General features: G+C 37.5%; 1 protein-coding gene across 1 annotated transcript in view; it reads right to left on the minus strand.

The window, feature by feature from the left end:
* The window catches only part of cpne5b (copine Vb), a 165014-nt gene that overhangs the window by 42771 nt on the left and 104333 nt on the right, over positions 1-17910 (minus strand). Inside the window, exon 8 of the mRNA XM_042733626.1 lies at positions 331-435. Within this exon, the coding sequence (XP_042589560.1) occupies positions 331-435 (105 nt within the window). The remainder of the gene's footprint in view (positions 1-330; positions 436-17910) is intronic.

A 17910-nucleotide genomic window follows, 5' to 3' on the forward strand; every position in this document is an offset into this window, starting at 1 on the left:
TAACATTTGATAATTAGCCCCTTCATCTGTGCCAAAGAGCATCATTAAAACATTCTAAACCTGCTAAAGTACAATCTGAGCCTCTGCACAGCTATTTTAGCTGCTCTGTTGAGTATTTTTACTCTGAAAAACAAAATGGGCAAACTACATCACGGCTCTTGAAAACATGAAACCACAGTCACTTAAGTAAGAGGCTTTGATGGAAAACTCTGGGTTACACCAGGATAGGAGGCCTTTTCTTGTTCCTCTGTTCACACACACAGAGAGTCTTTATACAGTACCTATGATTAACACACAGCTGTGGTGTTTTAAATCAAGTTAGGACACTTACGTGCCGTCTTCGTTACTTCTGTAGAAGACCATGAAGGGATCGGATTTCCCAAAAAAATCCTTCTTGTCCAATTTGTTGGCACAGAACTGCATGGTTGCACTGTCCTACAAAGAGAGAGAGAGAGAGAAGTTGTAGCAGGTTCAAATATCGCTAAAAGTTTGTAGAAGTTAAAACATTTAAAACTATCATTCAAATTGACCCAAAATTTATATTCCCTATTCCCTGAGTATTATTATTATTATTATTATTATTATTATTGAGTGAGTGAGTGAGTGAGTGAGTGAGTGACTGATTGATTGATTGATTGATCCATTCGTTAAAATAAAAATAAAAAAGGGGGTGGGGGGTGGCAGGCGGTAAGCCAACAGTTTGAGGCTGTCCACTCTGGATGCGCCAAAGCGACCATTACAAATCATTATGTCAGACAGTAGGCCTACGTCATAAATTGAACAAGGCATCAGTTCACTGTCGGGGATTTGTCATGCTGTGCTGCATCCAGTGTAGACAGCATCGCTGCTAATAATGGGTTCTGTTCATTTTTTTGTGTCCAGTGTAGACACGGTTTGAGTCTTCAGGTGTTTTTTAAATTTTTGTTATTGCTTCAGTGCAAAGGAAACCAGCGCACCCAGAGGTGACGGCTTACAGGGCTGGACTGGGGTTAAAATTTGGCCCTGAACAAATCCAGCCTATCCAGCCCACGAGTTCCCCTGTGAATGTTTCGCTGCGCTATAGGGCCTTCAATTTGAGTAAATACATAAATAAAACAGGATAACGATAAAACAATAATAATTGCGATGGGGGGTGCTCTGTTCCCACGGCTCTCGGCCCCACCCTCTCATCACAATAATATATTACTTATTCACAGCAAATGCAACAAACTAATAGCCTTTTACAACATTTTTTTTTATTATTATTTAATTTTATTTTTTATGTGTATTTCTATATCACATAGAAATACACTTTGACAGTATAAGCATTGATTTTGTGCTGGAACACAGGAAATGTACTGCTAATAAATGCTGTCATCATTTCCTCAGTTTACCATGTCATGGCTTTTTTCACCCAGAACCTTTAATGTTCTCATATCACACAACTGAATAACAAAATTCTGTTTCACTCCTGAATGGATCAAGCGATCTGCGCTGTTTATCTCTTATAAATCTTGGCGGAAGCGCAGCACTGTGCAGGAGACTGACCTTGCTCTGCTTTTGCACGCAGCTGCCGGATGCAGCAGGTAGTGCAGCTTCACACATTTGGAGTACTTGCTTTTTACAGTTTCACGTGGGCAGTAATTTAAAAACAGCGCCTAATATGAGGTCTCCCTCGCTTCGGCGATCAGCCCACTGGGAATGTCCTGGTTCTCCCGATGGCCAGTGCATCCCTCAAGTAAGCTGCGCAATGAGGCTGTATTTAAGATATCATGATGAGTCATAAGTTCAGTATTTCCGCTAAATCTGCACAGATTTGGTTTACAAGAACTTCCCCAAGTTATTATTGAACATAATTTACGAAAAGTAATCCGCCAAATTGGCTAGTGATTTGACAGCCTTACCTGCCACAGCTGATTTGTATCCGCATTTGGCGGGTGTAAATTTCAAACCCTGTACATCTGTATAATCACCTATAAAAATGGTTAACCTTTACATGGCAAACCATTTTAGATAAATGCAATATATAGGGTAAATACTGGTTGGATTAGGGATGTAGAATATGGTCATGCAGAATATGAGCTTTAAAAGTAATAAGTACTAATAAACAGTCAATATGTTAGAAATAAGCATGCTAATAAGCAACTAGTTAATAGTGTGAATTGGTCCCTATGCTAAAGTTTTTCCATATATACAACTTTATTGCAGTGGTTTTTATGGCATATGTTGAGCATATATTTGAAATATATTTTGCCCAGGGAAAAAAAATAAATAAATAATAATAATAATTTTGCTATGGAATGTGTTGAATTGACAGCAACAACACAAAGTCTGCATTGATTACAAAGCAGAGAGAATAGAACCAAAACACTTTCATCTAATTCGTCTGGGAGAACGAGAGGCTCATTAGAGCTAGATCTGTGATCTTGTTGAAGTGAACACACAGAAACGAATGAAGTCTATGAAGCTTTGGGATTTGAGCTCTATTCAATCATGAAGAATGCCAGTCTGTAATCAGCTTCTGCTTCACCTGGCATTATGATTATGACCATGACTGCCATGTAGAAACAACTCTGGATGAGCAGTTTCATGCAATGATGATTCTGAATGTAAATCAACTCACTGCTTATCATTTTTGGATTGGCCCTTGAGATCAAAGGTAAAGCACATTCAGTGCAAAAGATGTGTCTACTTCAACTAGAATGAAGCCATTTGAGAAATTATTCTGTCTGTTTAGATAGAATTATCTGCAAGTTCTGAAGGTCTGAAAGTTTCATAGAGACATTACATAAAGACATTTAGTTGTACAAACACTGGCTGAATATCTAATGGCTGTTGTTTGCAGGGGTGTTTTCTCAGAAGAGACATAAGAGTGCTTCCTCAAAAAACCTGAATGAGAAAATAATCAACAGTACAAAAATAAAACACCAGAAAAAAAATAGCATAATACAAAATCTAATTGGGTTTATAATGCAATTTTTTTTTAAAGCATTTTCTCTTAAGAGCCAATATCATCTTCTACTTTTTTTTTTTTTTGAATGCTGCCTCTTAACCTTACAAAATGTTGAAAAACTTTTTTTGTAAAAACTGGAATACACAGATTTTTCAGAAATCTTATATATATATTTCTTAAAACATCAATCAATCAGTCTCACTGGCTCTAATAATGTAAAATCATGCACTCTACGTGAATGGACTCCCAAAATATGGTGAAAATAAGCCTGTAATAATATACCTGCAGAAATATCTTGAAGATTTACTGATTATTGGCATAAAAAGAGATTATTTGTGACTATAAGAAATAATAGCAGAACAAAAGTTACAAGTAACAGCTGAAATCGCCAATATACAGTGCCAATATACAGTCATATCGCACTGTTGCTTGTGTGACATTGCTCATATAAATCATATATAAATATTTCATATAAAAATATAAATATAAACATAAAACATAATAGTATTGAAATAGTATAATATTAAATATTAAAGCATTAGCTTCTGAAACCCAAAAGTTGTCTAAACATCATATTAACCATAAATTGTTTTATTATACATCTATGATTTCTCTCTCTCTCTCTCTCTCTCTCTCTCTCTCTCTTTCTCTCTCTCTCTCTCTCTCTCTCTCTCTCTCTCTCTCTCACACACACACACACACACACACACACATATAAAAACAGAGAGAGGACACAGCCTTCTCTCTACAAAAGCTCACAACACCCCACTGGCTGTTTGGTCTCAGCAGTAAGGCGCTTGCAAAACATTTTACAGTTTAAATGCTCCCCTGTGTATAACACCTCTCCAACATAAATTGCAGCTCTTTCTCCCTACCACAGCGCTGCTGCTCATTCTGACCTAGAGGCGTGGCACTGCGGTTAGACAGGCTACTGACTGAGCATGAATGCCATGTGACTTCATGCTAAAACCAATATGCCATATCTCCTGCTTTTGAAAGTGATGACCACTATAAAATGCATCCAAATATCAAATGTGTTTCCTCTGAATACAAATAAACAGTGTTTTCCTTTGATATCTCAGTATGGATGTTCTAATGTGTCCATTTTCTCCTCATCGACCCCAGAAGAAAATAAAACTCAACAATCATGATCATCCTTCCCTTGTTTTTCTTGTCTTTTATAGCAAAAGTGCCTTGTCGTCGTTGTAGGCAAACAACAGTGTATTTAATTGAGTCATATTCTAGTTTCCCGTTCATTTAAAATAACTCAGTAAAGCCTCTCCGTTTGACAGCAGTGGTCAGAGTCTCGCTGCTCTTTTTGATAATTGACACTGTTCAAATGAAAATGTCTGGATTGTCTCATTCTCAGTTCAGTGCTCACAGAGCTCCCTGGAAACCAATTTTCACTTTCCCTGGTAGTCTACCTCAGAGAAAGTCTTAGTGTTTTCCCTGAGTTTTAAGAAAACTTCATAGTGTTGATGTATATCATAGTGTTCCATGTATATCAACACTGAAAGTCGTGACATTTGCCAAATAATGGTATCCCATACTCGGTTTGGTGCTCTGCATTTAACCCATCCAAGTGCACACAGCAGTGAGAAGTGAACACACACCCGGAGTAGTGGGAAGCTATATATCCAGCACCCGGGGAGCAACTGGGGGTTCAGTGCCTTGCTCAAGGGCACTTCAGCCATGGGTATTGAGGGTGGAAAAGAGCGCTGTTTATTCACTCCCCACCCACCTACAACTCCCGCCAGCACCGAGACTTGAACCTGCGACATTCTGGTTACAAGTCCAATTCTCTAACCATTAGGCCACAGCTGCCCTTCAGTGCACACTCACAAATGAGTCAAAGACAAGAAAGACTACTAGACTTCTTCCGTAAGTAAACTCGAGAGAAGCAGTGGTCAATAAAACACCCACAACAGAGAAATCAAACAAAAGGTTTTCAAACTGGCTAATGCATAAAATAGTTTTCATAGCCAAGTACATTTTAAAACATATAATACTTCTGTCTGAATCAAAATATTCAGTAGGAAACATATGGTAGGGCTTGATTTCATCCACTGGGATTTAATGTTTTTCTCCAGGTTTATACAGTACACTAAAGTAAAAAAAAAAAAAATAAAAAAAAATACAATACACTCGATACAGTACAAAGGCAATATTTTCTAGATAATATTTTAGTAGTTTTGTAATAATTATATTTATTATCATATTATATATTTATTATTACAAATATATTTATTATTTACTGTATATGTAGCTGTCTAGATCTGTTATGGGATCTATGTATGCCCATTCATGCAGCAGCTGCATTTCTTATATATATTTATTTATATATATATTTTTTTTTTTTTTTTTTTTTTTTTTGAAGAAGAAGAAGAGTGTATTTGAATCTACTGGCATCAACAAGTCCATACTTGCTCAGCAGCAGCAACAGCTTCTGTAGCAGATCTAGACCAACAAGACCAAATACATTAACATTGTCATATCCATTATCATGCTAAAACTATTATGAATAAATTATAGGTTAGTTGAGCGTATATATTTATTTAGTGACTGAGTTTTTTTTCATAATTTTGGCTCTGTATGCCACCAAAATAGAATTAAAATGAAACAATCAAGATGAAATTGAAGTGCAGACTTTAAGCTTTAATTCATGGGGTTAAACCGAAATACTGTATAACATAGAATGCTTAGGAATTACAACCATTTTTATGCACAGTCCCCCCATTTTCAGGGGCTCAAATGTAAATGGACAAATAAATATAATCATAAAGAAAATTAAATTTCTTTAAATATATATTTTGTTTAGAATCCTTTGCAGGGAATGACTGCCTTAGGTCTGGAACTCATGGACATCACTAGAGACTGGGTTTCCTCCTTTGTGATGCTTTGCCAGGCCTTTGCTGCAGCTGACTTCAGTTATTGTTTCTTTGTGAGACTTTCTGCATTTAGTTTTGTCTTCAGCAAGTGAAATGCATGCTCAATCGGGTTGAAATCAGGAGACTGACTTGGCTATTGCAGAATATTCTATTTTTTACCTTCAAATCTCCTGGGTTATTTTGGCTGTATGTTTTGGATCATTGTCCACTTGTACTATGAAGCGCCATCTAATCAATTTGGCTGAATCTGAGCGGACAGTATGCTAATCGACTGAAAAAGTTTATAATTAGAATAAATGCAATCACTCTAAAATAGATTATGACAACTCACACACCTGCATTAGGAGCTGTACTTCTATGCATGCCTGTTTAGCCTTTTGCTTCACAGCACCTGAAGGATGTGTTCGTTACACAAACTTTAAGAAGGCGGGACCCACTTTGAAACAGCAACATTAATGGGTTTAATTGAATAATTGAGTAAAAATTCAACAATATCCAATGATCAATCTGTCTAGCATTTGCTGCCTGTCTTGACTGATTGACTAGCGTATGGGGGATGATCTGGTTATGGAGTCCCCTCCTCAAAGCCCGAGGCCCTAGGCCCTCTGCCTATAGCTAGCACCGGCCCTGAATCTAGTGAAATGCTGTAATCTTCTGCTGTGATAATAAAGCAGAACTGCTGGCCTTTGCCTTCCCAAACGTATGTTAAACTCACATCATGTGCAATAAACGAGTTCACTGCATTCATTCACTGTAAACAAAGTCATTCTGAGGCGCGGAAAACACGAGTTGATCACATACACAATGTGTGCGCTTCCCTTTGAAACACGCAGCAAAAACAGACTTGATGAAGGCCTTAAGCCATATAGTACTTTCGGTTTTATTTTGTTTGACAGATACTGTGCCAAAACATAATGGCCCAAAACAAATATATTTTTAAAACTACACTTTTTGCCCAGAAGACCTATCGTTTCGTATCGTCATGTGACCACGATAATATTGAGACAATTTTGCTATCGCAATATCATGATATTGATAATATTGTTACATCCCTATTTGACAGTGACACGCCTACCTCCTGGAGAGTGTTCTTCACTTGGCTGGATGATGTGAAAGGGTTTTTCTTTACCATGGAGAGGATTCTCTGATCATCCACCACTGTTGTCCTCCATGGATGTCCATGCTTTTTTATGTTGCTGCTGAGCTCTCCATTGCATTCTTTTTTTCTCAGAATGTACCAGACTGTTGATTTGGCCACTCCTAATGTTTCTGCTATCTCTCTCATGGATTTGCTTTGATGTTGAAACCTAACAGTTGTCTGTTTAACTTATATGGAGAGATCCTTTGACTGCATGATGTGGGTTCAGAGCAACAGCTTCCAAATGCAAATGGCACACTTAGAATCAACTCCAGACCTTTTACCTGATTAATTGATGTACAAACCCGATTCCAAGAAAGTTGGGACACTGTACAAATTGTGAATAAAAATAGAAAGCAATGCAATGATGTGGGGAAGTTTCACCAAATCTTAGCAAATTTCAATATTTTATTCAGAATACAAGATAGATGATTATAATCAAATGTTTTTAAACTGAGAAAATGTGTTATTTTAAGGGGAAAAAAAAGTTGATTTTAAATTTTCATGGCATCAACACATCTCCAAAAAAAAAAAAAAGTTGGGACAAAGGCCATGTTACCACTGTGTGGCATCCCCTCTTCTTTTTTATAACAGTCTGCAAATGTCTGGGGACTGAGGGAGCCACAGTTGTTCAAGTTTAGGAATAGGAATGTTGTCCCATTTTTGTCTAATACAGGCTTCTAGGTGCTCAACAGTGCCTTAGGTCTTCTTTGTCGCATCTTCCTCTTTATGATGTGCCAAAATGTTTTCTATGGTGAAAGATTCTGACTTGCAGGCTGGCCATTTCAGTACCCGGATCTTTCTTCTACGCAGCCATGATGTTGTAATTTGATGCCGTATGTGGGTATGGCATTGTCATGATGGGAAGAAAAGCAGCTTGCAAAGATCTGGACCTAAAGCAGAGTAGGCAATGTTGGGATGGTACACCCGGCAGCCTATGTGTGTACGTATCAACTGGGCTAGGACCTTTCAGCATGATGGGTGTTCTGTTTCCAGATGTTGTCAAATGGTTACCATCCCTAATTTGACAGTGACACGCTACCTCCTGGTAGAGCTCCCTGTATTCTTCAATTTGGCTGGATGATGTGAAAGGGTTTTTTCTTTTTTCCCATGGAGAGGATTCTCTGACTCATCCACCACGTTGTCCTCCATGGATGTCCATCGCTTTTTTTATGTTGCTGCTGAGCTCTCCATTGCAAAATTCTTTTTTTTCTCAGAATGTACCAGACTGTTTGATTTGGCCACTCCTAATGTTTCTGCTATCTCTCTCATGGATTTGCTTTGATGTTGAAACCTAACAGTTGTCTGTTTAACTTATATGGAGAGATCCTTTGACTGCATGATGTGGGTTCAGAGCAACAGCTTCCAAATGCAAATGGCACACTTAGATTAGACTAATGAACTTTTGACTTTTTAATTGATTTATTGATGTGATTCCAAAAAAGTTGGGACACTGTACAAATTGTGAATAAAAATAGAATGCAATGATGAATGGAAGTTTCAAATTTCAATATTTATTCAGAAATACAAGATAGATGATTATATCAAATGTTTAAACTGAGAAAATGTATAATTTTAAGGGAAAAATAACGTTGATTTTAAATTTCATGGCATCAACACATCTCCAAAAAAGTTGGGACAAGGCCATGTTTACACTGTGTGGGCATCCCCTCTTCTTTTGTTAAACAGTCTGCAAAGTGTCTGGGGACTGAGGAGACAAGTTTGTTCAAGTTTAGGAATAGGAATGTTGTCGCCATTTTTGTCTAATACAGGCTTCTAGTTGCTCAACAGTTCTTTAGGTCTTCTTTGTCGCATCTTCCTCTTTATGATGTGCCAAATGTTTTTTCTATGGGGTGAAAGATCTGGACTGCAGGCTGGCCAATTTCAGTACCCGGATCTTTCTTCTACGCAGCCATGATGTTGTAATTGATGCAGTATGTGGTTATGGCATTGTCCATGTTGGAAAATGCAAGGTCTTCCCTGAAAGAGAACGTCTGGATGGGAGCATATGTTGTTCTAGAACTTGGATATACCTTTCAGCACTGATGGTGTCTTTCCAGATGTGTAAGCTGCCCATGCCACACGCACTCATACAACCCCATACTATCAGAGATGCAGGCTTCTGAACTGAACGCTGATAACAACTTGGGTTGTCCTTGTCCTCTTTAGTCCGGATGACATGGCATTTCCAGTTTTCCAAAAGAAGAACTTCAAATTTTGATTCGTCTGACCACAGAACAGTTTTCCACTTTGCCACAGTCCATTTTAAATGAGCCTTGGCCCAGAGAAAACACCTGTGCTTCTGGATCATGTTTAGATATGTCTTCTTTTTTGACCTATAGAGTTTTAGCCGGTTCACAATATGGCGAATGGCACGGTGGATTGTGTTCACCGACAATGTTTTCTCGAAGTATTCCTGAGCCCATGTTGTGATTTCCATTACGGTAGCATTCCTGTATGTGATGCAGTGCCGTCTAAGGGCCCGAAGATCACGTGCATCCAGTATGGTTTTCTAGCCTTGACCCTTATGCACAGAGATTGTTCCAGATTCTCTGAATCTTTGGATGATATTATGCACTGTAGATGATAATAACTTCAAACTCTTTGCAAGTTTTCTCTGAGAAACTCCTTTCTGATATTGCTCCACTATTTTTTTCGCCGCAGCATTGTGGGGGAATTTGGTGATCCTCTGCTCATCTTGACTTCTGAGAGAAACTGCCACTCTGAGAGGCTCTTTTTATACCAAACCCATGTTTGCCAATTGACCTAATAAGTTGCAAATTGGTCCTCCATCTGTTCCTTATATGTAAATTTAACTTTTCCGGCCTCTTATTGCTACCTGTCCCCAACTTTTTTGGAATGTGTAGCTCTCATGAAATCCAAAATGATCCAATATTTGGCATGACATTTCAAAATGTCTCACTTTCAACATTTGATATGTTATCTATATTCTATTGTGAATAAAATATAAGTTTATGAGATTTATAAATTATTCCATTCCTTTTTTTACTCACAATTTGCACAGTGTCCCAACTTTTTTGGAATCGGGTTTGTAGATGTAGAAATAACAAAGGAATAGCCCATGCCTGTCCATGAAACAGCTTTTGAGTCAATTGTCCAATTACTTATGGTCCCTTGAAAAAGGGAGGAGGTACATATTAAAGAGCTGTAATTCCTTAACCTTTCCTCCAATTTTGATGTGATACTCTCAAATTAAACATCAGTGCATGCAGTTTAAGCCCATATTTATTATATAACTGTAACTTGAATATGTTTTGGTCAGCAGCTAAAATAATAAAAATTGTGCCTGTGTCCAAATATATATGGACCTAACTAGGAAAAAAGACATACAGGTTTGGAAGGACAATGAGGATAGAATTTATATTTTTGGGTGAACTATTTCTTTATCATTCAGGCAATATGTTTTACAGGTGGATAACATAAATCAAAACCAAGTTGTTAAAAGTACAGTGTGTTTTGTGAACTACATGCTCCTGCGTGAGCGATTGAAGGGCCAAACTAACAGCTAATCTAGAAGCAGATGTTGAACAGCCCTGTTATCTGCACAGCTCTGCTGTGAAAAATTAGATCGCTCTTAGTAAACAGACTTTGCTGTTGCAAGCTCTGCGACCTGCAGAATACTGATGACATGCTAACAGTTATTTACTGCTGATGAGTGCAGTTTCACATTTATCATACTTGAAGGTGCTCTGATTCGAGAGCAATTAAACATGCGGTTGCTCTAAAGGTTAATTCCTAGACTGCTATATCAACATATTCTGAGGCTGTTTTGGAAGCCCTTTCCTTCTTCCCCTCTCTAATCGCTTGTTACTGTCCTCCAAAGTCACTCGCCCTTGTTGCAACACCCCAGCCCTCGTGTATCCAGCTGTCCAGATAGCATGGCATGGCAGATGAGAGCTATCACGTCCTTTCTATCGCCTTCCCATAAAAAGCCTAGCGGCAAATGATGCCTTGGTGCCTTTTCACATGACAACCTTCAGGAATCTGCCAGCTGTAGAGGAACATAACACTTTAAGAGCAGCTTTAGGGTTCTCACTAGAAATCATCAGTGACACCCGCTGAAATGAGGCAGTATGAATATCTGCCTGAAGCGCAGACACCCTAAATAGGGCACTTTATGAGAGGGTGGTAAGGGTGGAAAGTTCAGCATGCACTTGGATTAAAATGCAGTCTTCACCCACACTCCCCTTTGCAGCTACAAAATAATGCCACTTGGTCTTTGTAATGCCCCAAAGCCTCTTAAATATGTTCTGGGTTCTTGGATATGAGGACTACGAAGGGGAAAGCAGCCTGACATTCTTTCTCTGCCAGCTTACATCAGCTGAAAGATATTCTAATCGCACTGCAGTTCTACTTCAGAATCCAAATTTCACATTAGATATCAAGTGGTGACCAAAATGGTTTTATGGAGAAGAAAAAACACATTGTGGTTAGCATAAAAATGTTTATCCTTGCTGCAAGTTAACCTGTTTTTAATGTAGTCAGTGTTGTATTTTCTGTAGTGTTACAAATTGATTTAAAATATTCACTTTCTGTAATTAGTCGTGATTAAATGTGCACTAATAATCATGATTAATCACATTAAAATCATTAAAATCATTAAAATTAGTTATCATAAATTAAAGTTAGTCTTTAAACTACCCCTTGTATGCTCATTTAAAAGTTCATAGTTTTTTTATTTTGCTGTCTGCTAGAACACATTTACAAGATACTGTACAGTACTGTAATTTTTCTCTGTATTATTTATGCTCTTTTCTTCTTCTTCTTCTTCTTCTTATTATTATTATTATTATGCATATAATGATCTTTTTTAAATATTTTAAAGGCCTAAAGTATAAAAGATCTGACAAATTTTTTAGAATTTATAATTTTTTAACAACAAAAGTAATGGTCTTGTACTCTATCGCATACATTTTCAGTTTTGTGCACTTGCTTTGCCCTTTGTTGTGATAAACAGTGAAGTGTGTCCAAGCAATAGCAAAAGACAGTGTAAAGACATATTTATATTTGAATAGTGGTGAAAATTTAGATTCTTTCAAGAGATTCATTAATTTTCAGTTCGTTCACCAAAATGATTCATTCAGATTCATTAAGTGACCATTTCTTCATATTACATAAATATGCCAGCAGTTGCCGAAAAAGAGTGTCTTATGTGTTATGTCTTAAACATTAGTCAATGAACGTATTCACTTGTTACAAAAACTGATTCAGCTTTATTAAAATGTGTGCATAATCTACTCATTAAATAAATAAAGTCTACATAAGATGTTCAGATGACCAAAGCAAAAGGTTTTCTTGCATAATTAACATTTTAATTGTTTGGTCAGACAATTAAACATTTATAAATCGAGATTAAACGTGGGGTTATGTTCTGTATGCTAAATATGAATATATAAAAAAGCGTATGTGAAGTGCCTGTGCACTAGTTTCTACTGATTGCTGATCGAGATTGACAAGCTAAATATGGAGACAGATAAGTCTCAAATATAATTCACGCAAAAAACACGATTCACACATGCGTAGACAATTTCACATGCATGAAACCTAATTCACGTACACACAAAAAAAAAAAATTCACAAAAAGCAATTCACATGCGCAAAATAAAAATATATATTCATAAAATACATTTCACAAATGCAAAACACAATTCGTAGATATACAACTGTGCACAAAACCTTTGAATGTTTAAAATGTACGAGTGTCTGAATGTACAAATCGTCATTTACTACGAATCCCCTCGGATTTGTGTGTGTGTGTTTTTGAGACTTTCCTGGCAGAGCTCTCTTCCCACGTGGGTCTGTCGTACTCTTTTAGCCAATCAGATGCGAGCTTACCATTCAACCAATCATATCATAAGCAACTGAGAGTGCATTCAAGGAGCACGATTCTGCGCACCTTTGCGCAATATGGATTAATTAGAACGTGGAAATTAGCCTTTACATCAGTAATCCCATAGACAGTAAAAAGAAATGGACACAGCGACCCAATTGGAACTCAATTGAGACAAATGAAGCCCATTTTAGCGATTTTTAGAACTTCCGTTTCTGACGCGCAGACTCAAACTAAGCTTGATGACGTCAGCAACCTGTCTGACAGATGTAAATCTTCTAGTAGCTGTGCGTGCAAACTGCCATCGTTAATCTTGCAGAGACGGCGAGCTTGAGCGGGGGAGTTCTTTGGCGTGAGTGAAAGCAGCAGGGTAAGTATTCTGATTAAATTATTTTGTATAGTATTTTAAAAATGTAACGCCAGGGCTTCTATGGGCTTCTCTCTTGACGTCTCCCCGATTGCCTGCGAGCTTCTGAATGCACTCTCGGTGGCTTATGATATGATTGGTTGAATGGTAAGCTCGCATCTGATTGGCTAAAGAGTACGACAGACCCACGTGGGAAGAGAGCTCTGCCAGGAAAGTCTCAAAAACACACACACACACAAATCCGAGTGGATTCGTAGTAAATGACGATTTGTACATTCAGACACTCGTACATTTTAAAACATTCAAAGGTTTTTGTGCACAGTTGTATATATACGAATTGTGTTTGCATTTGTGAAATGTTTTTATGAATATATAATTTTATTTTGCGCATGTTAATTGCTTTTTGTGAATATATTTTTTTTTTTCACGCACGTGAATTTTTTTTGTGTGTACGTGAATTAGGTTTCATGCATGTGAAAATTGTTTACGCATGTGTGAATCGTGTTTTTTGCGTGAATTATATTTGAGACTTATCTGTCTCCATACTAAATGGCCGACTGACCCGGTACACTACCATTTATTTTGTTCACGAATGAGATACAGTATGTACCAGTTCAGTCATTTCATTCACGAATTAGATGAAGCAGTTAATTCAACTCGTTCATGAATGAGATGTACCAGTTCGGTCATTTCGTTCACGAACGAGAATATCTCTCGATCTCATTCAGACTCTAAAGAAACTTGTTCAGTGAATGGAGTATTCGATCACTACATTCAACAAATCACATGCTCCATCACATCTCATACTCAAAGGCTATTGGCATGAGGTTTAGTCATTCTTTGACGGGATGAAATCATCCACAGCGCTACCTGGTTCAGTGTGCTGCACATGCGCTGCTAATAGGGCCATGCTGCTCTGGAGGGAGGAATTTCAGTGAACGAGAAATATGAGTCAATGGATTACGTGAATGAGAACGATTCGTTCACCTAAAAGATTCATTCAAAAAGAACGATTTGTTCACAAACGAAACATCACTATATTTGAAAAAATATAATATTTGAGAGAAGCAGCCGTAAGTGTATTTATTTTCTGTCTCGTTAGAGTTTAATGTGGTTGTCGTTTCTAGGAAACACTTGTTTTGTTTGGTGAAGTCACATTTGATCTCGTACTGTATCGCATACCTTGTCAGTGGGATGCGCTTGCTTGGCCCTTTGCTGTGATAAACAGTAAAGTGTGTCCAGCTGAATTCAATTTCAATGTGTTTCCATATCCCTATTATTACTACCACTCGTAAACCACGCATCACACACTATAGGCAGCACAATCCTAACAACCTGCACACTTTGCCTATTTCTGCTAACCCTTCTTGCTTTTTCTGTTGGTCTCTGGAATTGTTAGTCTGCAGTAAACAAAGCAGATTTCATTACATCTATTACTAGTCATTTAAGCCTAAACCTCATGGCCCTGACAGACCTGGATCAAACCAGAGGGCACTGCTACTCCTGCAGCACTCTCCAATAATTTCAAATTTTCCCACATTCCTCATCTGACAGGAAGAGGTGGAGGTATCTTTAATGATTGGAAATTTATTATTTTACCTTCTCAGGTAAAACAGCTGCTTTGAATAACATTCAGCCACTCTCACCCTCTCGGATCTCTGCTATGGTTTCATCTTTGCTTCCTCCCCCTAACCAGTTATCATCTCTTGATGCTAACAGTGCTACTGATACTTTTCTGCTCCACTCTTACATATTGTTTAGACACTGTTAGCCCTTTGTCTTCCAGGCCAGCCTGTACCACCCCTTCTGCCCCTTATCTGTCTGATGTTCTCCGTGAACATTGTTCTAAGCTCGGGGCTGCTGAAAGGGTGTGGCACAAATCAAAAAATCCTACTGACCTTAATGTGTATCATTCACTCCTCTTTTCCTTCTCCGCTAATGTTTTCACTGCTAAAAGGACATACTATCATAACAAAATTAACAATTTGTCTAACTCTCGCATGCTCTTTAAAAAGAAAATTTCCCTGCATTGTCCTCCTCCTCCCCCTCCTTCATTAACTCTAACAGCTGACGACTTTGCCACATTCTACATTGTGTCCTTATTAAACGTTAGTTGTAATTTTTATTATAATTAATATTTATTGTGCATATTTACAGTAAACATACACTCCTTCACATCCTTCTCTTCACTTTCTGAGGCAGAAGTCTCAAAACTCATCCTTTCTAATCATCATTATACTAAGTCACAGCATCTAACTACTGGGGTGCCTCAGGGCTCAGTTCTTTGACCACTTCTCTTCTCTGTCTACATGGCATCACTAGATTCTGTCATTCAGAAACATGGCTTTTCATATCACTGCTATGCTGATGACACTCAACTCTATCTCTCATTCCATACTGATGATCTGACGATAGCTGCTCGCATCTCAGCTTGTCTAACAGACATTTCTTGCTGGATGAAGGACCACCACCTTCTACTCAACCTTGCCAAGACAAAACTGCTTGTGGTTCCATCAAACCCATTTTTAATCACAATTTCACCATCCAGTTAGGCACATCAACCATAACTCCCATCAAAAACAGCCAGAAACCTTGGCGTTATGATTGATGATCAGCTGACTTTCTTAGACCACATTGCTAAAATTTCCCGGTCCTGCAGAATTATTTTATTCAACATCAAGAAGATCAGACACTTTCTTTTGGAATATGCTGCACAACTCCTTGTTCAAGCTCTTGTTCTGTCCAAGCTGAACTATTGCAAGGCTCTCTTTGCAGGTCTTCCAGCCAGTTCTATCAAACCTTTACAAATAATCCAGAACGCGGCAGCAAGATGAATTTTAAATGAGCTGAAAAGAATACACGTCATACCTCAGTTTATCGATTTGTACTGGCTACCAATAGCTGCTCGCATAAAATTCAAGGCCTTATTGTTTGCCTACAAAACCACCACTGGCTTTGCACCCCTTTGCCTAAATTCATTACTTCAGACTTATGTGCCCTCTAGAAACTTGCGTTCTGCAAGTGAACGGCGCATTAATGTGCCACCCCAAAGAGGTGCAAAATCACTTTCACAGACATTTACATTAAATTTTCTAACTGAGACTTATCATAGCACTTGCATATCATTGATCTTTTGTTGATTTTGATTGCTTCCATTATCCTCATTTGTAAGTCACTTTGGATAAAAGCATCTGCTAAATGACTAAATATAAATGTAATGTAAAATGTAAATGTAAAAACAAAACATACATGGTCAATTTTTAAGAAGGAGAAGAAGAAAAAAATGCATTAGATCAATATTTTTTTATGATTAATTTAAAATCAAATAAAATACCAAAGCAACTTAATAATTATTGTACATGATTTTATTAGATGGATTTTATCATTAACACTGCTCACCCCCCAGATCAACAGAGCATAAATACAAGTATAAGAAGAAGGAGGTCCAAGAACAGGAAAGGTCCCTGGACATATTTTGTAATTTTTGTCATTGTCCTACTCCTTAACTATACACTGCTTTAATAATTAGGGAAATTTAGCTTAGAAGAACATAGCTCAAGCCTCATCCCCAAACCTAAGCCTTTGTACAACCCTAAATCTCATTGGTTGGTATAGAAACAAGCCCAATTTAGTGTGGGGTAGATTGTGTCTGTAGAACATGAGGTTACATAGTACAAAACAAGCCTGTGAAATAACCTGTGGTTTTAGTGTCTAACATTTTGATGACCAGAACATAACTAGGAAGTGTGCCTGAATAATATTTCCAAAAGAAGACATTTAGGAGTCAATTTGACATGAAAGCAAGGATAATTCATAAGCAAATTATATGTGTGAAGTCAGCTATCAACCCTCAGCAGTCGGCTTTCAGGGGTCGGTCTGAAAGAGAGGTTATCTGCTAATATTTTCAATCATCTTTGGGCTTTGGTGCTTTTATATGCTGAATTCTCAGTAGAGACAGGCTGTGACAATCCCAACATGCCAGAGGGTGTTAAAGAGGATCAATATTATCGATATTGTCAGTGTCCAATTCTATTCTCTATTGAACACAGACAATACAGTGCAATACTGCTGAAAGACAAACATGGGTCCTTGAACTCGGACACAGTCTTAAATTTTCCACTTCAGACCCTCAGAAGCCACATAAACAGATGCTGCAGATATTTATGCTGGTACAGATTTTGTATTTCTTTTTTTAACTGGCTGATCGTAGGCCTCACAGAACTAAGTTTATGTGCTTAAGTCTTGAAAATAAATAAAATGAACTCAAGCTTATTCACCTCAAATAAAACTGAAGTGCATAAGTTCAAATCAATGATGCCTATTACTAGTCTCTTACAAAAAGAAATATAAAACCTGTATTAATAAAAAAATAAAAAAAAAGTTTGAGTTTTAGCCTAATGTGATTACAATAACTAGCATTTCAGGAAAAAGAAAATCCTCCCCAATTCAATGTTACCGGAACACAACAAGAGATTTATAAATTATGTGTTGTACATAATGTTAAATATGATAAACAATAATCTCCTTATTTAACTTTAATTTACAGCAGTTAGCTAAAATGTCTACACTTTGGAACAACTTCAGTGTATTTGAACTACTTCAAATGATTGAAAATTGATTGCCAACTACAGTTTCAAAGTAGCTTGCTAACACAGTCAAACTCATCATGCCGGACTGAATACAAGTTCTAGGCAGAATAGACAATCATTTGTAAAGAATTCAGGATTGATTTTC

Source organism: Cyprinus carpio, chromosome B11, assembly GCF_018340385.1.
Source record: "Cyprinus carpio isolate SPL01 chromosome B11, ASM1834038v1, whole genome shotgun sequence".
In the NCBI taxonomy this organism is placed as follows: Eukaryota; Metazoa; Chordata; class Actinopteri; order Cypriniformes; family Cyprinidae; genus Cyprinus; species Cyprinus carpio.